The 12,601-nt window shown below is 45.3% G+C and overlaps 1 protein-coding gene across 1 annotated transcript in view; it reads left to right on the top strand.

Moving 5' to 3' along the window:
• The window catches only part of LOC137323411 (sperm-associated antigen 16 protein), a 982,420-nt gene that overhangs the window by 158,344 nt on the left and 811,475 nt on the right, over positions 1-12,601 (top strand). The window contains exon 10 of the mRNA XM_067986887.1: positions 6,090-6,223. Coding sequence (XP_067842988.1) covers positions 6,090-6,223 — 134 coding nt within the window. The remainder of the gene's footprint in view (positions 1-6,089; positions 6,224-12,601) is intronic.

Below are 12,601 nucleotides of genomic sequence, written 5' to 3'. Positions count from 1 at the left end.
TGACCTCAGTGAAAAGATGTGTTCTTCCTAGTCAGCCACTGCAACATTTCCTCAACCATCGCTAAATTGGGTTGTACTGCACCAAACCCAAAAAAGTCCGTCAGTGCGATGCTCATTTGGGTGGTTCTGCACATGCTGAATGAAATAAACTGGCCAGCTCTTGTGAACAGTGCATTGGTTACTTGCCTGAAGCAAAGTTGGACTGCTGTGAAATGTTGCAGAGATACCCTGCACTAGATTGGAAGGATCCCAATGCATAAATTGTCAGCGCAGATGATTCCATGAAAAGAGCGGTGACATTCCTCAAAGATGGTTTCAGATCTGGTTCCAGTATCTTACATAACTTATGGAGTGCATCTTTTGGAAACCTGACTCGAGCACTATTTCTCAGTTAATAGTAAGAGTTGCGTGCTCTCTATAGTCTGGTACCTGGGTAACTCCTTACCTTTCTCAGTCTCTTCTGATGTAGTCATGCACGTTTCTGGCCCCTTTGCTCCTCCTCTTCATCAAGGAAAGCTAAATACAGAGGAGTGCCCAGAGGTAACATAATCCTCACTGGTACCCCAAGGGAAATTCCCTTGAAAGCCCTTTAAACCATTCTGCCCTGCAATCACTAGTTTGTGCCTAACCGATCAAATTCCTGAAGTTCAAAAGCCTAACTGAAAGCTTCAGAAAATAATCTCCTGCAAGAAAAATGAGTCTTCTGCTTTCCAGCAGCCTCCAGTGCACTTTGTATTCTAACAGCTGGGCTTATCTATTCTGTACTGACTAATCTTATTCTTAACGTAAGCTACACCTGTGTTGGTTTTCAAGTGGCCAGGGGGAGGAATATCCGTGCCATAATCATGGGTGGAGAAATTACATTCGCCCATTTTTCAAGCATAAAACCTCTGGATTTTTGGTCGCAGATCTCCCACGCCTGACTATGCCAGAATTGCGCAGCACCACTTTGTCATGCAGAATGTGTGAGAGAGAGAGTTCAGTGAGAAGAAAAGAAGATAAGATAGTCAAGCACCTTGTGGAGCATATCTTCCAGGCCGGTCACAACACTTCTGACACGCCCCTGCCCACAATTTCCATGGCTACCTTTTCTAATGGGAACAGGAAGTTAGATTGATGGTGACCCTCCTCCTGTCCATACCTGCTCCCTGGTATTGCGCGCTAATTTCTCCTGCAAGAAGAAAGGGAGTGTGCAAGTGTGTGCCCTCGTGGGAGGTTGTGAGGATGTGTGTATCAGGATAGAACAATGTTGATGCTGCATGAAAGATCACATAGGTGTGGGGAAATGAGGGAAGTCATTGTGAGGGGGTACACAGTGTGTCAATAGCAACAAAGGAGGTTCAGAGAAGTGTGCTGCTGTGATTGGAGGACAGTGACGGGAAGCAGGGGAGGGAAGGCTTATGAGTGTTCGGGCTACAGGTTGTGCATGTTAAGTAGACAGTGAAAGAGACATGAGTTGGGACTTTTACCTTTGCTCTGCAAAGATCATTAAACGTCTTGCAGTATTGCTGCCAGGTCCTTTTTCTCGCGCTGACTTGTTCGGCAGCCTCTGCCCACTGGTGCTGGGCAATTTGCCTCGACACCTTTCTTCCACCTCTTGGGAACAGCACCTCCTTCCTCCTGCTCACCTCCTTAACCAGAACATCCAGAGCAGCTTATGAGAATCAGGGAGCCATCGCTGTACTTCCTCTTCCTGCCGTTTGCACTGTACAGCATTGATTCGGTTAAGTAAAGGCAAAGTTCACCTGCCTTTTAAGAGGTGCTGGTTGTCTTGAAATTGCATCACAGCTGCTTGATTTCCTGCCCCTGCAATCAGCATTTTGGCTGCTACGCTCATTTTCTGCCCGCTTTCGGTGCAAGTTGAATTTGTCCCCCACAGGTCTTGCATGTAGGAGGTTGACATTAGACAAAATGCGCATAGGAGGGGTATATCGTAGGAGAGAGAATAAATGGTATTTTTATGTAAAATGAAACATTCACAGCTTTGAAAATGTGGGTTTATGAAAAACCATTTACACATTCAATAGTTTGAGTTTTTCCTGTTTTCAGTGCTGTTTCAATAGATAGTGGATGAAAACATCCTGGAGAAATTGAGTTTCAGTAGTATTATAAACAGGAACAACTCTAGACCTGCAGTGAAATACTAAGAGGGTGAATAAAATTCATTGGGCTCGATTTTCGCAACCCCGATCGGGTGCATTCGTGGCGGGGGGCTGCGAAAATCTGGGATTCCCGGTGCGGGTCTGGAGCCCGGCTCCAACCCGCCCACTTCCGGGTTCCCTAGTGACGTGCTAACATGCGCACGCAGCCCCTGCATGTGGGACTCCCGCCGGCAATTAAAGCCAGTGGGGTGCCACTTAAAGTACTTGAACAGGTACTTCAGGTCGTTTACAGACCTGATTGACCTGATATTTTAGGGTGGATGGGATTTTGAAATGAACTGAGACTGTTTCCCGTACTGGGAGAAACACTCCCAGTTCAAATGGACGTTTTGCAGCCGTCAGCCTGTGGCAGCTGCAAAGGTCCATTTGACAGGTGGTGGGGGGAGACCCTCACTCATTGCATGAGGCCACTCTGTCACTTTGGACAAAGTTTGGCCTCCACCACCCTCCTCCTAACAATTAAATTTACCAACTTGCACACTTTACCCCGGTGCCATTTATCTACCTTACGGACCCCCTCAAACTTCCGGATGGGGGCCGCCGTAGCTGCAGTCATGACCTCCTCGGAGGGCGAACAGCATCACCAGCCTCGCCGTCCACCTCTGACACGTGGAGCTCCACAACACAGTGCTGTGACACATCCACCTGCACAGCAGGGGGGAGGGCAACCGCAGAGAGAGATGCGTCGCAGAGGGCACTACCCTCACCACAGGGTCTACAGACCGAGGCTTAGCTTCCTGGACCTCTCTGAGCAGCAGTGCATATGGAGGCTCAGAGTCACTCGACATGTAGTTGTGGATATCTGCAGCCTCCTTCATCTTCTTACCTGTCGCTGTCAAAGTCATCACTGCCCTCAACAACTTTTCCTCCGCATCCTTCCAGGGTACCACCGGGGACATCGCTGACGTCTCTGTCGTCTGCACAAAAGAGCCCTGCAAATTCACCTACACCCACTTTGCAGTGACACAATGGATGGCATCAGGTGTGTGTGTTCATGGTGAACCCCATGAAAGGGACCTATTCCACAAGCCAGTCAAGAATGGGCAAGATATGGCAGTAGTGGTGATAATAAGATTTATTGTGCATGTGAAATAAAACAAATATAAATAAAAAAAACATGACAAATCATCAGACACCCTTGTGCATTCCCTTTGTGCTCACAAAACCTTCGCCTTGCGATTCCGGGAACCCCTACGTGGTGCTACCCCTGTGGTTTCAGCAGAGATGGTGGCAGGTTGCTCTTGTCCATGCCCTGACCGATGAGATGCTATGGGCCGACGCCCTCTGGGTTTGTGTGCCCGTGATGGCCCCTCCAAAGACTGCTCCACCTGCACCTGTGCAGGGGCAGACTTGGCCACATGGAGAGAGGGCAGCATTGCGGGTACTGGTTGAGAGGGGGGCAACGGGTGAGACGTGGGAGTGCTTTGAGTGGCGTCCCCACTTCCATGTCCCCTTTCACCATCATCCCTCTCGTGGCCCAGGCCCACATCACTCCTTCCACCCTGCTGGATGGCAGTTTGGAGGACTTGTGTGAGGCCTTGGAAGGCCACATGTGAAGTATCTGTTAGCCTTTTCAAGGCCGCAGAATGTTGCTCACCCTGAATCCGAACGGCTATTGTCAGGGCCTGAATGGACTCATTGTTGAGCCATGCTTGACGCTCGAGGGAGGCTAGCCTTTCCTTCATCGCAGACATTCCCACACCTACCTGCGACACTATCTCAGAGATGCCTTCACGTCCCTGCGACACTATCTCGGCAATGCCCTCCTGTACCTATGCCACCATTCCCCCCATGCAGGAGTTGGACTCCTCCATCCTCTGCGTGATTGTGGAGAGTGCGCGTGGCACCTGTTCCAGCGCCTCGGCAATGTGCTGCTGCCCCTCGACGGCTCTTCTTTTCACGGCTGGCCCCCAGGGTTCAGCATCTGGGTCCAGCTGAGCAGAGCCTGGAGAAGAGTGCTCCCACTGACGCGGACTCTCCACGGCTGCCCCTGCCACCAGGGTCAGCTCGTGTTCACATGTACGTGGTGACTCACCATGTGGAAGCCCAACTAAGTGAGGATGGGGACCCACCGAGGTGTATGTATCTGCGCTGGTGGATGCATGGCTCAGATGTAATGATGGACCCTCAGAGACCGGCAGGTCCTCTGAGGAATCGCCCTCCACGGTCACGGCGCTCGCAGATGGCCCTGCAAGAGAACAGAAAGCAATATTCGGCATGTGGACAGATGTTGAGGTGCTGCTGATGCCAAGTGATGCTAAGATCATTCGCTATCATGAGTGCTGAGTGTTAGCTTTCTGTCACCGGCCGCTTGTGCAATTCCAGTCTCGGCATCCGCCACGGACAGGCACTCCAGCGTGCGGCTGATGTCAAATGCTTGCTTCTTCGCGTCCGTTAGGACCACCTGGTGTGGCGGGCCCCCTCCGGTCCGTGCCCTCTTCCGGGCGTTCTGGCATCTCTTCTCCTATCGAGGCAAAACACAGAAGCGTGATTGAGTGATGGTTGCATGGTGAGCCGCTGCATGCATTGGTGTGGGTGGGGTTGAGCGTGAGGGAGATGCATGGGAGGGTGCGTGTGCAACATAGCCATGAGATTGTATGAGGATTGGGTTGCATGGTAGTGTTCGAATGGGGACAGGGGCCGTGAGTACGTGCAGGCAAGGTGAGGATGATAGTTGAGTGGATGAGAGGAGTGATGCGAGAGCGTTGTGGTGGCAGTGCAGAAGGGATTGTGTGGTGGTGGAGGTAATGTGGAAGACGGAGTGTGGGAGAATGCATCCCACACTCCGTCTTCCACATTACCTCCACCACCACACAATCCCTTCTGCACTGCCACCACAACGCTCTCGCATCACTCCTCTCATCCACTCAACTATCATCCTCACCTTGCCTGCACGTACTCACCGCCCCTGTCCCCATTCGAACACTACCACGCAACCCAATCCTCATACAATCTCATGGCTCTGTTGCACACGCACCCTCCCATGCATCTCCCTCACTTTGCCTAACCTGGTTTGGTCATCAAATCTCTTCCTGCTCTGGACCCAGGCTCATGGCACATTGCCGCATCTGGTGACCTCCTCGGCCACCTCCAGCCAGGCCTTCTTCATGGTGGAGGGAGGGCACTTCCTCCCATCAGTCAGGAAAAAGATTTCCCCCCTCTTCCTCACCCCATCCAGCAGCAGCTGGAGTGAGGAGTCTGAAAATCTTGGGGCAGCCTTCCCTCTGGCCTGCTCCATGGTTCAGCATTGGTTGTTTGCTGCAGGAGGAGCATTGGTGGACTGCCCCTTTAAATAGGGCTCCTCCAGCTGACAAACCTTACTGCGCATGTGCAGTCCGCCCGCTGCGCAGCTTACTAGCGGGAAACCCGGAAGCAAAGGTAAGTGGCTCCAATTAGCCTGTAATTGCGTGCGGAGCACACTGTTTTCACCGGGCGCATTACCCACGCGCCCAGTCGACCCCCCGCTGAGAACCTGCCGCCCTGCTAATATTGAGCCCATTGTGTTTGTATTGGTGGAGGACTCTGAAGAATAGGTATTCTTATGGCCAGTCATTTTCCTTTATATCAAGTTAACATGCTAAGTGTCACCATTGAAAAATTATACTTGGAGCTACTGTTAGTAGTGTACTCTTGATAAATGATGAGTTAATATTGTAATTTGTAAATAAAGGTTAAGTGTAAAAGTGTGTTGGTGGTGCTCAGGATTGCATTCAATAAAATTTACATGCCTTTGTAGCCTTAGAGCATAGTAAAAATGGCGATTTTAGTTTTGCTTAATATACCATTAGCTGTTAACTACTAATATAACAATTTTTAGCAATTTCTTTTAACTCTTATTTTCATTATGGATGAAATAAATAATTGGATATGTTTACCCAATGGTTCTAGAAAACCCAAAAAATAATTTCTTCCCTTTTTTATTGATAGGATTCTGATTTTCCTATTGACACAAGAGTGAACCCTTATCTTGCTCAAATGAAAGGCACTCCCAGTAATTTGCTTAGATCAGGCGGATGCAAAATGACGAAGACTCTGAAAGTACATGAACTAGCAGTGAGCTGGTAAGTAACATTATTTATACATCGAATAATTTTCACTGAATTGATGTGGAGATAAAATTTCTTTGGAGATTGTGGGGTAGATTTTTAGAGGGGGATTTTTAACTTTGGTCCAAAACAGGTGCATTTTCAGCTTTGGGCCTTATTTGAATTTTACCGGTAAGCTGCAGCTTGCCAGTTTCGGATGGCAGAAAATCGGCCGCCACCTGGATGGAGCTAGCTTGCAGGTGGGACCTGTTTGGAGGTTGGGGGAGAGGGTGCAGATCTGGGGAGAAGAGCAAGAATAGGCCAGCAGCAGGTCAGAATACTCCTCCTGGCCTCACAAGAATGTTTTAAAAAACTTACTTTTTCCTGAAGGGCCTCTAGCGGTCCCTTAAAGGACAGCTGTTTGGGCAGCTCGACACCTGATACAACTGGGACTTGCATGTACGGCACATGCTTCATCCATTTGTACATTAAAATGTTATAAAGTAGGACCCTGTTTTGCATATTTAACAGCCTGTTTTGGCCGGGAGTGCTGGGCACCCATTTAAAGGCCTGCCTGAAAATTTAATTAAGTGGACAAATGGGTGTCCAAGGTGCCCACCTGATTTGTCTCTGCTATCGAGAAATGGACGGCGGCGTTTGAAAATCCCCGTCCTTTAACCTTTACTGCCGGGCTGAAAACTGGTGGTAGTCGAATCGACCGCCCATTATAAACCCTGTTTACTTTCCTTTCCATTGGCATCAGTGGAAAGGAAAACTGGGCAAGGTATTTAATCGGCTGAACCGCTGCCCCCAATTTTTCGCCAGGTGGTGAAAGTTAAAATTTACCTCACTTTCATGTCAAATAAAATCAGACTTAATTTATGCCACAAGCCAATACGACATTGTAAAAATGTACCAACATGTTGCTATGTATATGATCACATTTAGTTCTGAAATAGTGAAAAAGCTTGTTCTGTTGAAAAAAAAACAATTTTAAACTTTTTGTACTTACTGTAAGAACCTGACCATAACAGTGATATATGCAGAAATCCTCTGTGGGTGCATAATAAATACAATATTTATATGACTCATGGAACTGCAGCATGTTTGTGATGTTCATACAATGTTCGTTTTGAGTCTACTTATATAAATAGCATACGCAACAGGAACCAGCATATAATCCTTTATATTTAATTGGTTATATGTGCAACTACAAGCCTGCTCAACAATCTGGTACTTTTAATCTTGCGGTAACAAAAGCAGAGATCATGGCACATTTTATATATAAATGTGTGATCTAATCAATGTCATGGGTGGGGAATTTTGTTGCCTGGAGCTCTGTTGAACGGCTGAAGTATTTACACGAAGCTATCTGAGATAGCTATTTAAATAAATTCTGCAGTGTTTACTTGAAAATATTGCAGATCTCTGGCAAATGCTTAATACATTTTAAATGTGTAAGAAATTGTAGCAGACATCTTTTTGATGCACTTAAGTGTTTTATATTTAGAAGACCAAGTCAGTGAACATATTAAGTAGATATGTTGTAGCTATTTGAAGTAAATTTCAAGCAGGCTAATATGAGCCTTTAAAATTGCAAAATGCTATATTATAAAATTTTTGCACCTTATATTTTCCATTTTTTGTATAATTGTCTGTTGCTGCCTACTTGACATTATCCTCGCTGCCATGAGATCTGTATTTTGAAATCCATTTTACTGATTACCTTAAAACTTTGCTACAGAAGGACTGTAACAGAACAATTATTAATTGCCTTAGGGGTTTAACTTCATTATTTTCCACTATACGTAGCTGTAATTATTTTGCTGTATGTAAAGGATGTTTGTTGCATTATAAATGCAATATTAATTTCAGTTCTAGAAAATTGTGTACTTTCCAACCTATTTTATGCAAAATTACATTCGTTGTTGGTACAAGTAGATGAATCCATGAAGAAAACACAGACACAATCTAATACCCTCTGAATAATATTGGAGCACTGAAAATTAATTAATATGGACAGTGGTTTAATTTGCGTTAAAATCTCAATGAAAGAATTGAACATACCAGAACAGATAACTTTATACTTTGTGTGAGATTGCATTGATCAGTAAAGAAATAATTTATTTTAGGTTGATTGATGTAGCATGTAGAATATTGAAAAATAATGCTTGTGCTTCCAGGGCCCTCTCTTTGGATTTGGTACACATTTTATTGAGAATAATGCAGAAAAATTAGAGACTATCTCTTGGAGTAGTTGGCATTTATATTCATTCAGTAAGGTGATTTTCATATGTTATTTGATGATCAATTGCAATGAAAACAACATAGTGCTCACTTATTGGCAACTGAGCCAAATCACACAATTAACAGCAATGTCATTCTGTTATAACTAATTACCTTTTGGAAACTTGATTTATTTATGCTTTGCTAATTAATACATAATAGTTGACAAACTATGGAGATTGATCATTCTTTATTTCCTTTTTCCATATGCCGGGAATTGCCCATTTCACCTCCTATCCCATTGTCCAGAACCATTTTTGGATTCAGGCCTCATTTAAATGCTGCCAATGACCTGCGGGCGCCAAATGGGCACCTTGGGTGTGGGAGGACAGAAAATCAGCTGGCTCCTACGCTAAGATATCTGGCAGGCCGGGCCAGGGAAGCAATTCTAGTGGTAGGGAGGCGGGGTAGAGAGGTTTTGGGGAGTCAGAAGGTGAACCACTCGGCGCAGAATACTCAACCTTTGACCTGCTGTACTAGCCATAGAATTTATGTGGCTGGACCAGTTCAGTTTCCATGTTGATGGTGAGGGATGGTAATGCCATTGAATGTCAAGGGGAGGTGGTTACGCTCTCTCTTGTTGAAGATGGTCATTGCCTGACAGTTGTGTGGCATGAATGTTACTTGTCACATATCAGCCAAAGCCTGGATGGTGTCCAGGTCTTGCTTTCTCCGGGTATGGACTGCTTCATTACCTAAAGAATTATGAATGGAGATGAACACTGTGCAGTCATCAGTGAACAGACCCACTTCTGGATTTATGATGGAGGGAAGGTCATTGATGAAGTAGCTGAAGATAATTGGGCCTAGTGCGCTGGTCTGAGGAAATCCTGAAACAATGTCCTGGGGCTGAGATGATTGGCATCCAACAACCATTACCATCTTCCTTTGTGCTAGGTATGACCTCAGCCACTGGAGAGTTTCCCCCCTAATCCCCATTGACTTCGGTTTTACGAGGGCTCCTTGGTGCCACACTTGGTCAAATGTTATCTTGATATCAAGGGAAGTCACCTCGAACTCAGCTCTTGAGTCCATGTTTGGACCAAGGCTGTAATGAGACCTGACGCCGAGTGCCTTTGACAGAAGCCAAATTGAGCATCGGTGAGCAAGTTATTGGAGAGTAAGTGACACCTGATAGCAATGCCAATATTGTAGCTGTACTGGAACAGCTTAGCTAAGTGCATAGCTAGTTCTGGATCATAGTTCTCCAGCACGTCGGCCAGGATATTGTCGGGGCCCGTGGCGTTTACTGTGTTCCTTTCAGGAATTTGCATTGTACTTGTTAAATTGGATCTTGTACTGAGACGATGTAGCTTCATTAGTTGAATTGTCAAATGCAGCCTGTCAGAAAATGATGTACAGTGTTTCAGGCTGCAACATCAATAGAATATTTAGAGGGATAGAAGTAGATGCACCTGGCCAGCTCTGATCATAATATCATCAGATTTTAATCTCATTGCCAATCAAAGGCTTCAGCTAATCTAATGCTGGTTCCTGAGTTTAAGAGGGCTAATTTTACAAAAATGACTGAAGATTTGGCAAAAGTAGACTGGACAACCCTACTAGATAGGCATACAAATACTGAGGATAAATGGATTTAAAACGATTCTTAAACAGAATTAAGCGATGTATGTTCCAGTGGTTAAAAGAAGGACACATGGTAAAATAAAAATATAATGGCTGACAAGAAATGTGCACAGATAAATTGGATTGAAGCAGACGGCATTCTGCAAACTTAAGGAATTTAACTCAGGAGAACAGGGACAAATATCACAATATACAATTGAGGGTATCTAAGAGATCTCTGGAAAAGAAGATGGTGCACAATTGTGGTAGTAATAGCAAAAACTTTTTCTGCTATGTCAGGAGTCAGAAGATCTTTAAAGATTGTATAGTCACTGAAAGACGGTTTAAGACAGAGTCATCTGATTCACAGGTTACGGCAGAGCTCTTAAATTATTATTTCGCATCAGTTTATACTCCTGTTGATGATGCTCATGTTCCAGCTGTGGGGTGCCCTGTATCAAACAACATTATGAATATTAAAATAGATAGTAATGTCATATTGGATAGAATAGGAAATCTCAAAATAGATAGGGCTCCAGGTCCCGATGATATCCATCCAAGGGTGATTAAAGAGATGGGATAGTTCCCTTAGACTGGAAGGTAGCTCATGTAGTTCCTATTTTCTAAAAAATGGACAAATCAGAGCTGGAGAACTACAGGCCCATCAGCCTGACATCCATCATTGGGTAGATGGGGTAGATGCTTGAAGGGATCCTAAGAGATGCCCATTATGATCACTGGGAAAGAGAAGGGGCCATTAGAGATACTCAACACGGTCTCTGGAAAAAAAGGTTGTGTCTTACAAATTTGATTGTGTTTTTTGAAGAAGTGACTAGGTTAGTGGATGGGGGAAATTCAGTTGACATTGTTTAGCTGGACTTTCAGAAAGCCTTTAATAAGGTACCTCACACTAGATTACTTCACAAGATAGAATCATGCAGTTTCGGTGGGAATTTGATTTGTTGGATTAGGAATTGGCTCCAATCCCACAGCCAAAAAATTGTAGTTAACGGATCAGCTTGGAGGCACATTACTAGTGGTGTCCCCCAGGCATTGATGCCAGGCCCGCTACTGTTCACTGTTTTTATTAATGCCCTGAATAGTGGTGTTGGGAGTATGGTCAGTAAGTTTGCAGATGATGCTAAAATGTGTGCAAGGGTCAAGACAGTAGAGGACTGCAATCTAATGCAAAGAGATTTTGATGTGCTAGGGGAATGGACCATACAATGACAAATGCCATTTAATCTCGATAAATGTAGTGTCATGCAAGTTGGTAGAACCAACATAGAATACATTTATCATTTACAGGGAACGATACTGCAAGCGGTTGAGAGAGAAAAGGATCTAGGTGTTATTGTCCACAGATCCCTGAAGGTTCAAGACTAATGCAGAGAACCTGTAGCTAAAGGTAACGGGGTATTGGGTGATATTAATAGAACCATTCAGTCGTTATACAGGTCATTGGTTAGACCGCATCTTGATTACTGTGCCCAGTTTTGGTCCCCTCACATGGTGGGTGATATGGTGTCCTTGGAAAAGGTCCAAAGGAGAGCTACGAGAATTATTCCTAGCGTAGAGAACCTTTGTTACTCAGATAGGCTTAAAGAGTTGAGTCTATTTCAGCACTGTAGACACAGAGGCAACTTGATAGAGATTTATAAAATAATGAAAGGGCTGGATTGCATGCCTATTGATTGATTATTCCAGTTTGACAGATTGGGGAGGACCAGGAGCCATGTCTTTAAACTACGCAAAAGTAGGAATAGACTAGATGTTAAGCAGTTCTTCTTTTCCCAGAGAGTAGTGAGCCTCTGAAATATGTTGCCAGCTGGTGCAGTGTGTGCTGACTTTCTGCACACCTTGAAGAGGCAGCTGGACCGGTTCTTGACTGGGCCAGAGATCGCAGCATATAGAAGATAAATGGATTAACAGATAATGGACACATGGTCCATATGATCTCTTCGACTGGTTTTGATTGCCTGAAGGGATCAGAGAGGAATGTTCCAGTTTTTTTTTCCTTATTGGCCCGGATTTTTCTCTTTTTTCGTCTTTTCTAGGAGATTACATGGCTGCGGGTGGGTAGGAAGTGTCAAGATGCTCCAGCCATCGTGGGGATAATTATAACCCTCAAGAGCAGGTGGGCTGGAGACGGGTGGGTAGTAAAACAGTTGAATTGTTCAGCGGGACCGTATCCCGGCTTCAATGTGCCCACTTCCGGGTTTAACCTAGGCGTGTTAAGATGCACACGCGCAACAGAAATCCCGGAAGTCCTGTCCGCACTTAAAGCTGGTGGACCGATACTTAATGGGGCAATGTACCTCATTGTGATAGTTGAGGTACTTAATTTTTTGTGTATTAGGAATGTAAAACGGATTTAACCATACCCGTTCAGTTGCCCATCGCTTCCAAACCTCGTCAGGTGAAAGCAGGCGAGAAAGGCCGGATCCATGAGGTGAGTACCTTTATTGCATTGCTTACGGGTCAGGATGAGCAGAAATGCTTCATCCAGGCCCAACAAGCTCACCTGGCACGATTGGACCCCCGCGATTGGTCGACTCCACT

Source organism: Heptranchias perlo, chromosome 7 (genome assembly GCF_035084215.1).
Source record: "Heptranchias perlo isolate sHepPer1 chromosome 7, sHepPer1.hap1, whole genome shotgun sequence".
Lineage (NCBI taxonomy): Eukaryota > Metazoa > Chordata > Chondrichthyes > Hexanchiformes > Hexanchidae > Heptranchias > Heptranchias perlo.
The sequence above is the reverse complement of the archived record's forward strand: the minus strand, read 5'-3'. Positions and strand labels throughout refer to the sequence as shown.